Genomic DNA, 17,328 nt, shown 5'->3' with positions numbered 1-17,328 from the left:
TTGCCACTCAATGTGCCATTCACTTTATGAATGTGCATACCCTCTATATCTGACAAGTGAGACACCATGAATAACTTAAGTGATGAAAAAGCAGGACACAATAATCTTGACGTCAATGTGTCTTTAAGAGAATGATTTCTTCCACCACTGTGTATTATTCAGAGTTTAAAATCACTCACCAGCACAGCCTCCACAGAGCCCTCATAGCAAGCCTTACCCTGGGCAAATAAGATAACAAACGATTAGAAGTAAATTTGCATTTATTTCCATATTAAACAGTGTAATTATAAACATTTTTTTTTCATTCAATTACACTAAGCATGATCATCATTATCAGTATGAAGTAAAAATATTACAATTCTTTAAAATCTACAAGTTTAAAGGACAGACGATGCCTGTCTTAATTTAACTGTTCTTATGCGAATGACCACGATGATATGTTGCTTTTTTTCATTTTTTTTTAAATCAACCTTTAAATTACAAAAAAATGAAACCTCATACCTATTCAACTAAAACGACATAAATTTCCCATTTACAGACGAAAAAAAAATCAACATTTATATACATCAGTACAGTTCGACATTAAGTTACACTTTTCAAATGTGCAAGATTAAGCAAAGAAATAATAATAATAATAGAAATAAAATAATGTATATACTGTCGTTGAATAAATGGAAAAAAAAAGATTTCCTTAAATAAAAATAAATTCAAGTTTAACTGAAGCACAGGCTGCTGGTTGTAGTCTGTTGTTTATCAACTGAGGTGATCCTTATAAATCAATGAATCAATAAATTATTGATAAATCAATCAATTAATCTTTTCTAAGATACAGAGCATAATGTTATATGGATCCATACAGCTGATCAACAGTGGTAGACGCCGTAGTACATTTACTTCAAGAGTATTATCTGTACATTTCACAGAAAGAAACACCAGTGTTGTACTTTTGGACTCCACGTCGTTTCTTTAGGAAGGAAAATACAAATGTATCAACTCAAAATAATTTAAAGAAAATAGTGACGATAGCCGGAAAAATGTCATGTACTTTTAATACTTAAGAAGTATTTGTATTGTTTTAGCAAAGCAAAACAATACAAAGCAAGTACTTTGGAATAAGTATTATTCTTTTTTTATCAAGTACTTCAGCACTTGTAACTCGCCAACTTGACAAGACAAACTTGCACTTTGTGGCGGTCGAGTAATACTTGACCAAGGATACACAAATATATACTATACTACAATGTATCCACACTTTTCCTGGGCTGTGTGTGCTCCAGTTCCTGTCGATTTGATCCAATGAAAGCCAATGAAACTGGTCAGATGACCAATGACATCCAATGAAATCAACAGGAACTGGAGCATGCACACACAGCCCAGGAAAAGTGTGGATACTATCCTTTTTGACTAGAGTACTCGGGTGTGATTTGAGTACTTGGTAGATCCACCACTGTTGATCATTGAAGACACGCAGAGCGCTCCATAGTTGACCGATTAATCTTTAACTAGGAGAGCTGTACAAATACATTGTCATCCTATAATCCTGTCCCAACACACATGGACCCTGAATCAGCCTATAATCCTGTCCCAACCAACACACATGGACCCAGAATCAGCCTATAATCCTGTCCCAACCAACACACATGGACCCAGAATCAGCCTATAATCCTGTCCCAACACACATGGACCCAGAATCAGCCTATAATCCTGTCCCAACCAACATACATGGACCCAGAATCAGCCTATAGTTCAGGGTACATGTGATTTTGTTGTGGATTCTCCTTTAAAACCCTGTCAGTTTGGAAGAACTGTATTTTTTTTTAATGATTTATGTACATGAACAAAAGGAAAAAATAAAGTTTCAATCTGCCTAGATCCTGATATTTACCATTTGAGTTGTGTTTTTATACATTAATTAATCATCGTAAATGATATACAAATATCCCCCCTCCCCCCAACCCAAGCCCGCTGTACAATTAAGTCAACGTCGCTGTCAGGTGAAAACCTTGCATGTCCAACGCCGTCACGTTTGAGAAAAGAAAAAAACCCCGATTTCCAAAAGTATTTTTTATTTTGTCGTAAGTCCTCGTTAATAATACTTTATTATTGGTTATTTTTTTTAAATAAAAAAACCAACATGTTTCGGGAAGCCACACTTCCCCCCCCCCCCCCCCCCCCCACACAATAACTCTTGTACGACAAAAGTATAGAGCGATTTGATTCACAGAGAAACTTAAAAACAGTTGAAATGACGGTTGAGATGCAAGGTTTTCTCTGCCCGACAGCAACATTAAAGACAACGGTATACAATAATTAATCATCACCATCATCATCATCATCATCGCCATTGCAGGAAAATCTCCCGGGAGTCAAATTGGTTTGACACAGTAAACCAAAAACACTAAATCAACAACAACAACAAAGGCAAACTAGAGAACTCTGTTAGAGAGTGTGTGTGTGAGAGAGAGAGAGAAAGAGACAGAGAGCGAGCGAGATGGAGAGAGAGAGAGTGAGAGAGAGAGAGAGACACAGCGAGAGATGATAACAGTAGCTGAGCGAGTTCTGTTTTCAGAGCAGTGGTTGTCGACCTGTAGAACGGGGCCCACTGGTGGACCCTGGGGGTATTGCCAAGTGCGCCCCAAAAAACAATTTGGCTAAAATGTGACTCTTTCTCAACAATTTGGACAATGTTTGACCAGTTTTCTTTTTTATACTATAGTTTGTCGATTACGTTTGATTCAGGAATAAATTGTTTTATTTTTTTTTATACTATAGTTTGTCGATTACGTTTGATTCAGGAATAAATTGTTTTATTTTTTTTAAGGTCTCAAAGAGTCCCGAGAGGGTCCCGACCCACACGTTGAACAACCACTGGTTTAGTGTTCAGACAAAGAGAAAAACGCTGACATCACCGGTCCATCTGGAAAAACCAATTAATTCATGAGAACTCATTGCACACACACACACACACACACACACACACACACACACGTTTTACAAAAACAGTTCAGTTCATTTATACATTCCGACACAATTCAGCCCTACACGATCTGAGCCCTATATCATAGCAGCAGATCTACAAGCCCTATCATAGCAGCCGATCTACAAGCTCACGACACCTTTAACAATCTATTAGTTTGACTCACAGTGTCAACGTCCACATTGGCCACAATGTACAGACAGAAGTGGTCAGCTTGTAGATCTGCTATTTGTCACCGATTTTGGAATATGTTGGGGGATTATTTTTTTCCTATAGTGACATGTCTGTCGCGAGTGGTTGGTCGTGGACTTTACCGTACAACGGTGGGTCCAGCTTGTGACCCCCCCCAAATAATCATATTTGAACTGGGGACCCCCCAAAATAATCATATTTGAACTGGGGACCCCCCAAAATAATCATATTTGAACTGGGGACCCCCCAAAATAATCATATTCAAACTGGGGACCCCCCCAAAATAATCATATTCGAACTGGGGACCCCCCAAAATAATCATATTCAAACTGGGGACCCCCCCAAAATAATCATATTTGAACTGGGGACCCCCCAAAATAATCATATTCAAACTGGGGACCCCCCAAAATAATCATATTTGAACTGGGGACCCCCCAAAATAATCATATTTGAACTGGGGACCCCCCAAAATAATCATATTCAAACTGGGGACCCCCCCAAAATAATCATATTCGAACTGGGGACCCCCCCCCCCCACCATGACAAGCACTTAAATGATGAGTAGAGCTTCAACTAGACATCTTCTTCTTAGCTCATTTATTCCACTGATTACTTGGGCAGGTGGTCAAAAACATTTCCTATGTCAAACGAATCAACGTGAAAACATTCAAATGGAAACGGCAAACGCAAACACAAGCAATCTACAGTCCCTCGGCAGCCGTGTTTTAAAGTGCTGTGAGGTCTGTAGTCTGGGCCGTTTTCAACTATTGTGAAAAACCCATCATGTTGTTAATAACATCACATCTCATAGAGGGTAAACCCATCATGTTGTCAACAATAACATCACATCTCATAGAGGATATGTGCATACAGCAAAGTGAGTTTAACCTCATTTAACTTTGTTTAAACCATTTATGCCTGAGACCAGATTCTACAACTTATAAAACATGTTTCTATGTCAGTGGTTCCCAAACGATTTCATGTCAAGGACCGGCAAAAAGTATTATGTAATTGGCCGCCGACCCCCATCTGAACATATGGTGTTCCAGTTCGCTCTGAAAGAGTATATATATTCAAAGATTTGCACATATTTTCATGATTTTTCAAAAATAGCAGATCTACAAGCTCGTACGAGATCTGTAGATCTGCTATTTTTCAACAGATGAAGTTTAAAATAATGGTTAAAAGATATAATGCGGCCTCAGGTCCAAATGGGTTAATGCAATCTGTCAAGGCCAGAAAGCATTTTTATCCCATTCTGACCTGAGATCAGATTCATACGAGGTTTCCACTGGACACACACTGGTCTGATGAACCCATTCTGACCTGAGATCAGATTCTAAAAATGTCAGTCGTTCTTCGAATTTTTCAAAAATAGCAGACCTACAAGCTCGTATCGCGCCACTCGGTGGCGCGATATGAGCTTGTAGATCTGCTATTTTTCAATAGGTAAAGCATAACATGATGCTAACACCAAAATGGGTGCCCGGTCAGAATGGGTTATGTATGCATTTGCCAAGCCTTGCGCATAACCTCCATTTATATAACGGATTAAATCCATTAAATTCAATCGCCCGTGGAGGAGATCGAAACATACGACCACCTCTTCTTACACGTTTATAGAAACGCAACGGATTTGTCTCGTGATCTCGACAAAACAATCGTTTCGTCTGAGTTTCCTAAATTATCCAGTGACGGAATCGCCCCGATCCCCCGGGCCGGGCCCGGCGCTTCCATCCCTTAGACACACCTCCAGCCGGACAGACTTTAACCCAAGCTTCTCTCCGACGAGGTCGGAGATCGTGAATGCACGACCTTTTAACCAGGAGGTAAAATAAAGGAAAAGAAAAACCCCCAAAAAATTCAAACATTCAAAATAAAAATAAAGGCAACTGAAATAAAATCACGCAATGTCACAAAGAAGAAGGAGCAAAACAAAAATTACGAGAGTTTAGTGTTACTTACGACCTTGAATCCGAGGAGCTTTTTTCGGCTGAATTTTCAAAGAGCTTATCGTTCCTATTTGGCAGACAGACAGACAGACACCAAAAGCTTTACTAGAGGCTCCGCTGTGTGTTTAAACTCCACTTCCCAGGGTTCTTAGCTTCGTTTCTCTTGGTGGTGGTGAGGTGATGAGAGGAGGAAGGAGTGCATCGATCAAAAAAAAACAAAAAAAAAACAAAACAAGAATGAGCTTCCATGAACGTTTAACCACACTATTCAGGATTGAACCGTTTCCGACCAACAACAAAAAAAAAAGCGATTTTATTTTCGTGTCGAGGGGAAACACCAGAGCATCTAGTATGCAGCCCTGGGGGACCCCGGTGAACTAGTCTACTCAAAGCACAGACAAGTCCACAATCTCCTAAAAAAAGAAAAACGTTGCTGTCGGGGCTGCGGGCAGAAACCTCTCGTTTATGTCCATATTTAAACTTTCTTTCTCTGTGTTTTCTCGTGCATTGCTTGATCACACTGCACTACGGGCGTCACGCGACACTGACAGCATCGAAAGTAGCAAATCTACAAGCTCCAAACGTGGCGCGAAGCGACGCGCTTCGAGCTTGTAGATCTGCTATTTTTACTATAGAAAAAAGAAGGAAGAAGAATCCCGAAAAGAACACTTTTGGACATAATGAGGATTTCCACCCGGCCGCTGGGCGTCTCCCCACCCCCCCCCCCCCCCCTCCGCCCCTAAAAGCAGCACGTGGAAAAGCCGTCGTTGTTTTCTCATTTTTTTTATGGTCACGAAAATATATTCGAAAATACCTTTAAAATATATATACTCTTAATTTCCATTTCTGCTAAAGCGAGCAAACTACACGCATAAATGCTTCTCTCTCTCTCTCTCTCTGACTTAATCCATTTACAAGTAGGACAAAATGTGCACACGAGTCACGACTGCAAAGATGAAACAGAAGTGCAGGTTTCCTTTCCTTTACTCATTTTTGGGCGCTGAAAATGAAATCTCCGTGAGCACCCGGCCGTCTCGAGAAGACAAGCGGTCAAAACTACGTAGTATATACTGTAAAGTATGGAGGGTTTTAGTGGTTAAAGCCAATCTTTAGAAGCCAGGTCCGTTTGTTTTTTTATGTGCAGGTCATGTATTGGTCCTGTAAGGATTGCACTGGGTTTATTCGGGGGGAGAATCTCCCGGCTCGCGGCCGCTCGCTCGCCTCCCGCGAGTGAAAAAAAAACAAAAACAAAAAAACAGTAGTTTGTGCCTGAGAGAAGCATCCATAATGTGGCTGCCATGGCGCCGAGAGAGGCATCCAAAATGGCCGCCTTCGTCACGTCATCCACCCTTTTTTTGTTCACAGCGCTATCTCTCTCTCTCTCTCTCCCTCTCCCACGCGGTCCTGAAAAGTGCCAGCGCAGCGCCACGCGGTGCGGTGGGGAGGGGAGGGAGGGAGGAGAGGGGTGTCCGTAAGTAGAGAGCACAGTTTCTTCTATTTATCGATGTATTTATTGGATTAAAAAGGGACTAGTCCTTCTCTCCGTCCTCGCTGCTTCCTGAAGGAGACACAACAGGAAAGAAACACAGTTAGAATGTGTCTCCAGTATACTGTACATCTATTGTCCAAAAGGACAATGTTCTGTCTTCCAAAAGGACAATGTTCTGTCTTCATTTCGGACTTCAGCATGCATCTCGTTTTGGAATATTAACGCTTCTAGAGAGACTTTAGCGTGACCAGCATGAGGCAAGGATGGAAGATTATGCCGGAAGGGAACGAAGGGAGGTGATTTTCAGAGTAAAATCTGCCGGCACTCCAGCGCCCAGTGCCGTCGCTACAATAGTGCCATAAGCACTGTCCGTAGGAGAAACACGCCGAGCGGGGGCAACAGAATGTGCCAAAAAGTGCCAAGCACACCCCCAAAATAACCCCGTGTTAATAACGAGCGGCCATGTGTGCGTCGAAAACAGCCGATCTGCATGAGCAATTAGCAGCTCTCTCGTCGCGAGAGGGGATTGGCAGAAGATATCCCACGATTAGGGCAACCGAATGGTCAGCTACGGCCCTGCTAGCGCCTTCATTTTGATTCATTCCCCTTAAAAAAATAAAGGTGTTTTAAGCTGAAAAGCCTGATGTTTCTATGCAAGTCGTTCTTAAAGATTTTCATGTCAATGACCCCCAAACATATCTGTATTTATTTTATCCGCCGACCGGGTTGTTATATGTTGTTCCAGGAACCCCTCCAGAAGCAAAGATTTGAGTTAAAAACATTCGCTCTGAAAGAATATATTCAAAGATTTGCGCCACATTTTCACGATTTTTCATAAATAGCAGACCTACAAGCTCGTAGCGCGGCGCGGCACTCGGTGGCGCGCTATGAGGTCTGCTATTTTCCAATAGCCAAATTATAACATAATTGTTTAAAACACCAAAAGGGGTTCCCACCCAAAGGGTGTTAAATAAAGCAGTGGTTCCCAAAGTGGGGTCCGGGGACCCCCAGGGGTACCTGAGGGAGTTCCAGGGGGGACCCATCTATTTTGTTCATGTTCATAAAGTGCTAAAGTGTTTAAAGCAGTGGTTCCCAAACTTTTTCATGTCAAGGACCCCCAAATTGACACTACTTAGCCCGTGGACCCCCATTTGAAAAGATATGCCAGGGACCCCCATAAGAGAAGACGTCTACATTTAGACGTACACATTTAGACGTCTGTATACATTTAGACGTCTACATTTAGAAGTTTGGGAACCCCTGAACTAAAGGCTCATACATAGTCTGGATTTTCGGTGGAAGGGGTGACCACCGCTCTGGTGGTGAGGTGACGTTGAGCGTTGGTGAGTAAAAACAGAGAGAAGGAATGGGGCGGTGGTTTTCTCTTCACCGCAGCTCGTGACGTCATGTTGTAGTTCGGTGTACTATGTATGAGCCTTAACTCACCGCCCTGTTCGATGTCGGAGTCTGTGAGGTGGGTGATGGAGAAGGAGGCGATGTTGGCCGGAGAGATGGAGAAACGGGAGTAGTTGGAGGCGGCGCTGGTCCAGCTGGGCTCCGAGGAGGCGGGAGATGACCCCGTGACCTTGGAGGACCCCCCTCCCGAGAGGTCAGAGGTCGCCTTGGACAGGAAGGAGGAGGGGTCCGGCGACGAGAAGTCGTCGTCCCACTCGAAACCTCCGCCTGTTGGGAAGAGTTTTTTCAACCGATGAGAAAACACTAAAAATGCTAACGCAAATTCTTATTTAGTCTTTTTGAATAACAACATTTAGTTTAGCCCTATTTTGTTTAGTTTTAGTCTAGACTTAGTCGACTAAATATCAAAATATTAAGTCTTTCAGTCTTAGTCAACAAAATGAACACTGCTACAGAAGCACAGATAAGGAGCCTGACACCAAGACGGAAGGTTTTGGTCCAATCCCGATTTTCTTTTGGAGTCGTAGACCTCCGATTACTGACATACTGACGTGCAAAATCTTGAAATGAATTAGAAGAACAGAGACAGTGAAGTGAGGGAGAAGAGTCGGAGGGGTGACATGCAGTCAAAGGTCGGCCGCCCGGCCCGGGGATTGAACCGGGGAACCACCGTTCACTATCAGCCTAATGTGGTACACTTGGCGATCGGAGACCCGAGATTTGATTTGATTAAAGTCTCTATTTGAAAAAAAAATTTTTATAAAAAAAACAATAAAATAAAAAATTAGGGCTGTCGAAAGATTTTAATCAGATGGATCAAAAACGGAGTGTCTCTGTCACGACCAGAACTCACCTGCTTGAAGCACCGTACCTGATATGAGAAGTCGGTTAAGATATGACAAGATAATAGATTAAACACATGTTTAATGAATGGTCTTGAGTTAAAGCAATAAGCAATAATATGTCAACATTTGAATTACCTTTTTTTTTTTTTAAGTCAGCTAGCAATGAGTAAAACACAGATGTTCCTAGAAGCTTTCTCATTGGTCGAAAAAAAACAACATGGTCGAAATTACTAACCAATCAGGAAGTAGGACAGACAAATCGACCAATGACAAAGCTTCTAGGAAAAGTCTTTGAATGCAGATTGCGTCTCCTAGATGTGTCACAGAGACTACTATTTTTTGTGGGAGCGTTTTACCTATTGCTGGCTGTCTGAATACCCCAAAAAAAGGTAATTAAAAATGTGACATATTATTGCTTATAGCAGCTGTAATGCAGAGTGTGTGGAGGGAGGCGTGTGCGTGCGGTAAGTACCTTCCTCGTCGGTGGAGCTCTCAGAGTTGTGGAACCTGCTCAGGTAGCCGGTGGTACCGGCGGCGGGCCCAGGGCTGAACTCTGACCCCTGACTGTTGGGGGCGGTGCCGTGCTCCTCTCCCAGCTCCTTGGTGGGGGTCTCCTGCAAAGCAGCACAACACGGCGCCAGTTCAGCTCAACCGTACGCCAATATCATATCCGTTCTGGCAGCCAGCTCGGTAGCGCGCTAGTCACTAGACTCCCTAACACACACCTCCTGGTCCCGCTGCCGGCGATATTTTTTTCCAAACAACCGCAGACTAGTTTTTTGTGGCCGATAAAGTATGGTTTTAGACCGCGAAGGAGGCGCGCCGTCTCAAGCGAACTTGAGCCACGAGCGAGCTAAAGTGTCGAAAGTCACGATGTTCGCTTAGCCGACTGAGTGCCGCTCGAGTTGCAACCAGATGAGCACAGAATAGTAATTCCTCGTCCCCCATTATTATACATACTCCAGATTTAGGTGATATAAGGTGACCACGGAAAACTACAACATGATGTCACTGAGACTCACCGCTCCACCAAAACACATCTCTGTTTTTACTAAAACTACAACATGACGTCACTGAGCCGCGGTGGTAAGAGACTCACCGCTTCACCAAAACACATCTCTCTGTTTTTACTAAAACTACAACATGATGTCACTGAGGCGGTGGTAAGAGACTCACCGCTTCACCCAAACACATATCTCTGTTTCTACTAAGCACTGTTTCGGTGGTCACCTTATCACCTATAACTGGACTGGACTATGAATACAGGCCTTTAAAAGTGTGTGCACAGCTAGCATCGTTTCGTCCTCTGATTCAGGTTCTTGGAACCCCCCCCCCCCCCCCCCCCAGCCACTACGTTAGTTTTACTGAGGTTAGGTTTAGGTATAGTTTACTGAGGTTAGGTTTAGGTATAGTTTTACTGAGGTTAAGGTTAGGGTTAAGGTTAGGTTTAGGTATAGTTTTACTGAGGTTAAGGTTAGGGTTAGGTATAGTTTTACTGAGGTTAAGGTTAGGGTTAGGTTTAGGTGTAGGCTGTCAATCACAGCGAGTGGCCAGTTACAGCGCACCCTAGTCTACGCCACTCTGTACTCAACCCTGAAGACAAAACCATGCTCGCGTGTGTACCTGGTCAAACAGGTAGACGGTGACATCATCAAAGAAGGACACAGCTCTCCTGTCAGCGGCAGCAGAGTCGTTGCAACCCGCTGCTGGGGAAGATGATGTCACAGCGGGGGTCTCGTCCGTTGTGAGGTCCAGGCTGGGGAGGGGGGCGATTTATTAACAACGTTTAAACAACAATTCCATTCACTGAACTAAATAAAAATGAGAATTAGAAAATGAACGATAACTAACTGAAACTGTATTGTGTGTTTACAAAACTAACTAAAACTAACTTTGAAAATAATTAAAAAATAACCATGGCGGGAACCCATATTGGTGTTTTAAGCCTTACTTTAGGTATTGAAAAATAGCAGATCTACAAGCTCGTAGCGTGGGACTGAGTGCCACTCTACGAGCTTGTAGATCTGCTATTTTTAGAAAAATTGTGGCGCAAATCTTTGAATATAATACTTTCACAGCAAACGTTTTTAACTCATATCTTTGCTTGTGGGGGGTCCCTGGAAGAACATTTTCATATGGGGGTCGGTGGCCAACTACAGATAATTCTGAGGGTCCTTGACATGAAAAAGGTTGAGCACCACTCCACTGACATAGACTGTGCAGGAGGATGCTAAACGCACACCAGTCTTAGTAGTGGTAACAGCTCACGGCAGAAACATCTAGAAAGATAAGTCTTAAAAAGACAAAAGAGTGAGTGGCCGGACACACTGATAGACAAAGTGCCGATTATTTATTAGGATGCAGAGTAGAGAGAACCAACGTTTTGGCAGATGCAAGTGCCTTCTTCGGGGTATAAGGCCTGTCACCGCTGACACAGAAACATAAGGTTTGTCAGAAAACGGTCAGGAATTTAGAAGGCGTTTGTAGAATCGTCCTCGGGTCTAAATGGGTTTTTAACCCATTCTGAACGGGAACCCGTTTTGGTGTTAGCATCATGTCATGCTTTAGCTATTGAAAAATAGCAGATCTACAAGCTCATAGCACGCCACCGAGTGGCGCGCTACGAGCTTGTAGGTCTGCTATTTTTGAAGAAATCGAAGAACGACTGACATTTTTAGAATCTGATCTCAGGTCAGAATGGGTTGATCAGACCAGTGTGTGTCCAGTGGAAACCTCGTATGAATCTGATCTCAGGTCAGAATGGGTTAAATCCCAAACCTGGTGTTGGGGGTCTTCAGCAGGCTCTTGAGGTTCCTGGCGGCCGTGTCGTCGGACACGATGAGCGGGACGGGGTGCACGGTGTGGTCGTCCTCGCTGTCCTCCTCGCTGGACGAGCTGTGGGTGACGCGGTAGTGACGCATGTCCTCGTCAGAGTCCTCCTCGTCGCTCAGCACGTCCTCCTCGTCAGCCTCCATGCCGTCCTCCTGGCCTCCGTACGGCTGCGCACCCATGAGAAATGATAAGTCCACCATTCATTTGTCATGGAAAATAAGTGAATTGAACATTAGGACTTGAACTGGAGCTTACAACACGTCACACGTTGTAAGCTTATAGATCTGCTATCTTTTGGGAAAATCTTTGAAAATATATGAACATTTTTCAACAGAGACGATAAATTATCTCAGATAATTGTGATTGTGTAATAATTTTGGCAAGCATGAGTTCAAGTCCGTTGCTCTCCCCATGTCCCCCATATATGGGGACTAGGTTGGTGGAGGGTGTGTAGAGCCCAGCATCACATTAGATGATTGACAAAGGGGTGAAAAATGGGTTACAAAATCGTGGGATAATAAATATATATTAAAATAATTTTGGCAGGCCTCTACCTGTCCGTCCAGGCCAGAGGAGGGGAAGGAGGGGCAGGGCGCCTCCCTCCTGGTCCCCAGGAGGTAACGTCCTTCCACGTCGGGCTCCTTGATGCTCTTGGGCCCGTCGCTGCTGCTGCTGCTGGCGTAGGTCCGCGTTAGCTTGGCGTGCAGCGCGGTGCCACCGCTCTCCGCTGAGGTAGGAGGAGGAGGAGGAGGAGGAGGATGTGAGGGAGAAGGAGGAGGAAGAGGAGGTGGAGGAGGAGGAGGAGGATGTGAGGGAGAAGGAGGAAGAGGAGGTGGAGGAGGAGGATGTGAGGGAGAAGGAGGAGGAGGAGGAAGAGGAGGTGCTGCAGGAGGAGGAGGAGGAGGCGAGGAGGAGGAGGTGGTTTCCACCACTATGTTCTCTGATGAAGACGACGATGACGGTGGTTCACCTCCAGGCTGCTCCGAGTAGGACCTGGACGTCACAGGGATGGATGGTTATTAGAGTTAACAAGAACCAAAATAGCAAAAAATAATATGAAAAAAAAAAAGACCAACTGAAACTGTATTTTACGTGTTAACAAAACCAACTAAAACAAACTGAAATTATGGACAAAATACTGTTCGTTTTCCTTTTTCTCGTTGACAGTCGGCAACTGAATATATATTTTTGATATTGTATATTTTGTTGCGTTTATATATTACACAATAGGCTTACTTAATCTGACCTTTTTGAATGCTGCACTATAACCTAGAAAATAAAATAAGTGTGAAAAATAACTATAACTAATAAAAGCGCAACTAAAACGAAGCATTTTCACAAACATAAAACTAGCAAACCCCCTCTAAAAACTAACTAAAACTAATGAAACTTGTTAAAACTAAACTATTATAAAACATTATAACCTTGCATTTTAGTGAGGAATAATGACGGTTATCACAATTATTTCATTACGTGTTCCAGAGTAAAATACGGGTAAAATATCAGCAGTTCCATCCATACCTGAAGTCTGGGTAGAAGTCCAGTCTGTCCATCTCTTGGTCACACGTGTCCGGCTGCTCCTTGTGACCGTTGTGGTCAGCGGTCGAATGCAGCTGTGGCACAACTCTCCCGTGGCGAGGAACGCCCGTCTCCGCTACGTCAACCAGCGGAAGAACGCTCCCGTCGGCGTTAGGAACGACGTCCGCCTCCTCCACGTCAGCCAGCGGCTCCGCCGCTATCCGAGGTTCTTCCCGCTCGGCGCCGGAGGGACCCGAGTCCACGTCTCTGGAAGACTCCACCTGAACCGTTGGACCCACGGCGCTGGACGGCGCGCCGACCACCTCGTGGGTCGAGCTGGGTTCCGGCCGCCAGGAGCCCTCCTCGGAGGAACCCAGCGAGGCCACGTTCGTCTCGTCGCTGGGCTTCTTCTCCAGTTCCGATTCGTTGTCCGAGAAATACGCAGAGTCTCTGTAGTTTCCTCCCATGAAGGGTTCCGCATGCTCCCCGCCCCCCCCGCGGCCCGGAGCTACCGCCTCCGGCTGCCGCTCTTCACCGCTCTCCTCGTCTTCAGCCTCCGCTGCGATATCTACTTCAGCTTCCGCTGCGATATCTAATTCAACTTCCGCTGCGATATCTAATTCAGCTTCCGCTGCGATATCTACTTCAGCTTCCGCTGCGATATCTACTTCAGCCTCCGCTACAATATCTAATTCAGCTTCCGCTGCGATATCTAATTCAGCCTCCAGCACGTTATCTAATTCGGAGATCACAAGTTCGTTCTCCACCTCGGAGATCACGATTTCCGGGGGAGCCAGCGACGCCGGTTCGACGACCGCGGGTTCTTTCGTCTCCGCCTCCTCCTCGTCCTCCGCAACGCTCACGCCGTTCTCTCCCAGGGGGGGGTGGTCTCTGGCTCCGTTCTCTCCCAGGGGGGGGTGGTCTCTGGCTCCGTTCTCTCCCAGGGGGGGGTGGTCTCTGGCTCCGTTCTCTCCCAGGGGGGGGTGGTCTCTGGCTCCGTTCTCTCCCAGGGGGGGGTGGTCGTCTCCGGCGATGGCGACGACTGCGGGTCCCGAGTTCCACTCGGGGGACTCGAGGTTCTCCGTCTCGTAGCCGCTGTCCGCCACCTTGTTGCACGGCGGCTGGAGTTTGTGAGGAGCTAGCGGAGTCATGATCAGCTGGTCGTCGGGGTCTCCCAGCCTGTGGAGGAGAGGCCCGTCACAATCATTACACCATCGCAATTAGTCCAGATAATCGCAATTAATCACCAATCGTTTCCATGTTGTAAACGTGTTGTAAGCTTGTAGATCAACTATTTCCGCTAGTTTGTAAAATGTTTGAAAGAAAAAAAACGTATGAATTCATTATTAATTGTCACATCTGCGATTTGTGACTACGAAGCCTAAAAGAGCGAAACAGAAATACAAATGGTAGTCGTTAATCTCAAGTTATCTGTTTGACAATGAATCGTCAACTTAAATGAAATGTGTAGTGGTGACGGCCTTACCTGTGGATGTCCAGGGAGTCCATGGCGTCTTGGACTGCGTCTCCCAGTCTGTGGCTCTCCTCCAGGGACTGCATGGAGTCGGGCGTCTGGGCCGAGTCGTCCACCGTGGGCAGGCTGTCCTCCAGGAGGCTGTCCTGGCTGAGGTGGTCCAAGGATGGCCCAGAGATCAGCACACTGTCCTGGCTCATCAGGTCCATGGATGTCCCCGAGATCAGCAGATTGTCCCCCAGGAGACTGTGCTGGCTGAGGTGGTCCATAGACGACCCAGAGACCAGCAGGATGTCCTCCTGGCTGATCAGGTCAACGGACGGTCCCGAGACCAGCAGGGACGATGATGTTGATGTGACAGGAGGAAGAGAGTCCCCGAAGGTCTCCTCCTTCTCCTCGTGGTCTTCAGACAGAGGAGAGAAGGTCTCTTCCTTCTCCTCGTGGTCTTCAGACAGAGGAGAGAAGGTCTCCTCCTCCTCCTCGTGGTCTTCGGACAGAGTGGGTTGGAGCTCGTCCTCCGCCTCCTCGATGAGCTCGCTCAGCAGGTCGTCGCTCGTTATCGTTAGCAGGCCTTCTTCGCCGTGGCCGTTGTCGTGGGGAGGGGACGACGCGGGGACCACTTTCAATTCGCCCGGATCCTCATCTTCCTCGTCCTCGATTCCTACTACTACTACTGCTGCTGCTGCTACGGGCGGAAGAACGCCGTCGTCCTGCCGCGAGGTTTCCAGGTCGACGTCGTCGAGGCTGGCGGTTTTGGCATCCGTGCACAGAGAGTCTGTCGTGGCACTTTGAGAGAGCGTGGGGGGAACCTCGGTTCTCTCCGAGACGGAGTCGAACGCAGAGTCGATGCCCGTGTCCGAGGAATGCGACGGGGCCACATCGTCGTCATCGGCGAACGAAGCGTTCTTGTCCAGCAGCTGGCTGCTGCTCGAGACCTCGTCCTCCGCAACGACCGTGATGGAAGGCACCGGCGATTTGTTTTCGAGGGGCTGATAGAAATCCTCCGGTCCGGGACTTGTTGGCAAGTCCAACGAGTCCTGTGGTGTCGGGGACGGGCTAAGCGCTATGGGTTTAAGACGGGACATCTCCGGCGTGCTGCCGAAGCTGTTCAAGGACTCCAGGTTGTCCCAGGAGCTCATCCTGAAGCTCTCCTCCGGCATGTGAGCCATGCCCGGCGAGAGGAAGCTCTGCGGACTTACGCTTTTCCCCGACAAGCCCGAGTGCTCCCTCATCAGGCTGTGGTCCGTGAGGAACGCAAAGTTCCCCGTCAGCTTGTCGCTGCTCAGGAGACCCGCCACGCCCCCCTCCTCCCCCTCCTCCTCCTCCTCCTCCTCCTCCTCCTCCCCCTCCTTCTCCGGATAGTCCTGCAGACGAGGCGCGCCCGGACGCACCACATCCCCTAAAAAAGAATCGTCCCCCAGAATGTCGTCCGTGTTGACCTCCTGGGCCAGAGGGGCTTTGCTGTGGTTGTGAAAGGGGTTGGTCCCGTTGCGTTCGGGGAGCTCCATGAAGCCTCGTCTCCAGGAGGGAGACTCCTCCTCGGGCTTGGACCCGCCGCCACCCTCCTCGGTGAAGATGTTGGTGTGGTAGGGGCTGTCGTTCTCCAGGGAGGACCAGACGTGGCTGTCCGGCAGGTACGAGTCCTTGGAGTCGATGCTCTGGTGGAAGAAGTCCGCGTCGGTGCTCGACTCGTCCAGACGCACGTCCTGGAGGACCACGAACTCCTGCCTGGCCGACGACAAAGCGTCCACGTCCGACCTCCTCCTGTTAGCCACCGCTCCGCTCTCCCCTTGCTCCTCCAGCTGGATGTAATACTCGCTCCCGCCCGCGGGCTTCTGCGAGTCGAACACGGGCAGGACGCCAGGTATCCCCGAAGGCGCGCTGCTGCTGATATCCCCTATCCTGTCCGCGCCGGAGGCAGTGTCCGGGAAGTGTGCCTGGATGTCCTCTGTGGACGCGGGGAAGAACATGCTGTGGTAGTTGAGCGTGGTGTCCATGCCCGGGCGATGCCCGCTGCCGCCGTGGGCGTGGCTGCCGTCGTAGTGGTCGTGCTTGGCCGCCTCCCACACGTACTCGAAGCTGAGGCCGCGGCTGGTCTCGGTGACGGTCAGCACCTCGTCGATCTCCTGGCGCAGCGCGTCCTCGGCGAACTGCTCCAGGATGGGGAAGGAGGAGGAGGAGGAGTGCGTGACGGTGTTGGCCTGCGCCCGGGCCGACGGGTTGGGCTTCAGGGCGTCCCAGCGCAGCTGGAAGTCCTCCTCCATGTCCTTCTGGCCCTGCATGCGCAGGTAGGTGAGCAGCCGGTGGACCTCCTCTGCCGTGGCGCGCTTGTCCGCAGACAGCCAGCAGAACTGCAGCACCTCGTACCTGAGGTTAGGACAACATGTGTATGGATTAAAAAGGGCGTCATGTTGACAATTCATTTAATGGAACAAAAAATAGTGTTTTTTTTTTGCATTCAACATTGGAATGTGAATAAAATAAATCACACGCGTGTGAAGTGAGGGGCATCGTACATCATCCAATAAAACTAAAGTAAAAAATAATACATGTAATGTCTATTACAACTGCTGTTATATATCCTTTAGGCCATTAGTGACCTTATGCCGACCTTGAAACATACCTTAGTTATG

General features: G+C 47.0%; 1 protein-coding gene and 1 long non-coding RNA gene across 2 annotated transcripts in view; both read right to left on the bottom strand.

The window, feature by feature from the left end:
- Positions 1–242: 242 nt before the first annotated feature.
- Positions 243–4,493, bottom strand: LOC308324295. The gene is made up of 3 exons (XR_013964907.1): positions 2,768–4,493; positions 1,658–2,710; positions 243–1,571 (listed from the first exon to the last, which is right to left on the bottom strand). It is a non-coding gene; the product is annotated as an uncharacterized lncRNA (long non-coding RNA).
- A 1,382-nt stretch (positions 4,494–5,875) lies between these two features.
- The window catches only part of lmtk2 (lemur tyrosine kinase 2), an 83,557-nt gene continuing 72,104 nt past the window's right edge, over positions 5,876–17,328 (bottom strand). The window contains exons 12-20 of the mRNA XM_080776482.1: positions 16,028–17,062; positions 14,708–15,997; positions 13,225–14,400; positions 12,258–12,696; positions 11,650–11,870; positions 10,495–10,627; positions 9,344–9,485; positions 8,057–8,293; positions 5,876–6,679 (exon numbers count right to left, since the gene is read on the bottom strand). Of these exons, the coding sequence (XP_080632608.1) occupies positions 6,651–6,679; positions 8,057–8,293; positions 9,344–9,485; positions 10,495–10,627; positions 11,650–11,870; positions 12,258–12,696; positions 13,225–14,400; positions 14,708–15,997; positions 16,028–17,062 (4,702 nt within the window). The 3' untranslated portion in view covers positions 5,876–6,650. The remainder of the gene's footprint in view (positions 6,680–8,056; positions 8,294–9,343; positions 9,486–10,494; positions 10,628–11,649; positions 11,871–12,257; positions 12,697–13,224; positions 14,401–14,707; positions 15,998–16,027; positions 17,063–17,328) is intronic.

The sequence above is a fragment of the Protomyctophum bolini genome (genome assembly GCF_963924005.1).
Source record: "Protomyctophum bolini genome assembly, chromosome: 11".
NCBI lineage: Eukaryota > Metazoa > Chordata > Actinopteri > Myctophiformes > Myctophidae > Protomyctophum > Protomyctophum bolini.
Note: the sequence above shows the minus strand (reverse complement) of the source record. Positions and strands in the feature narration are given on the sequence as shown.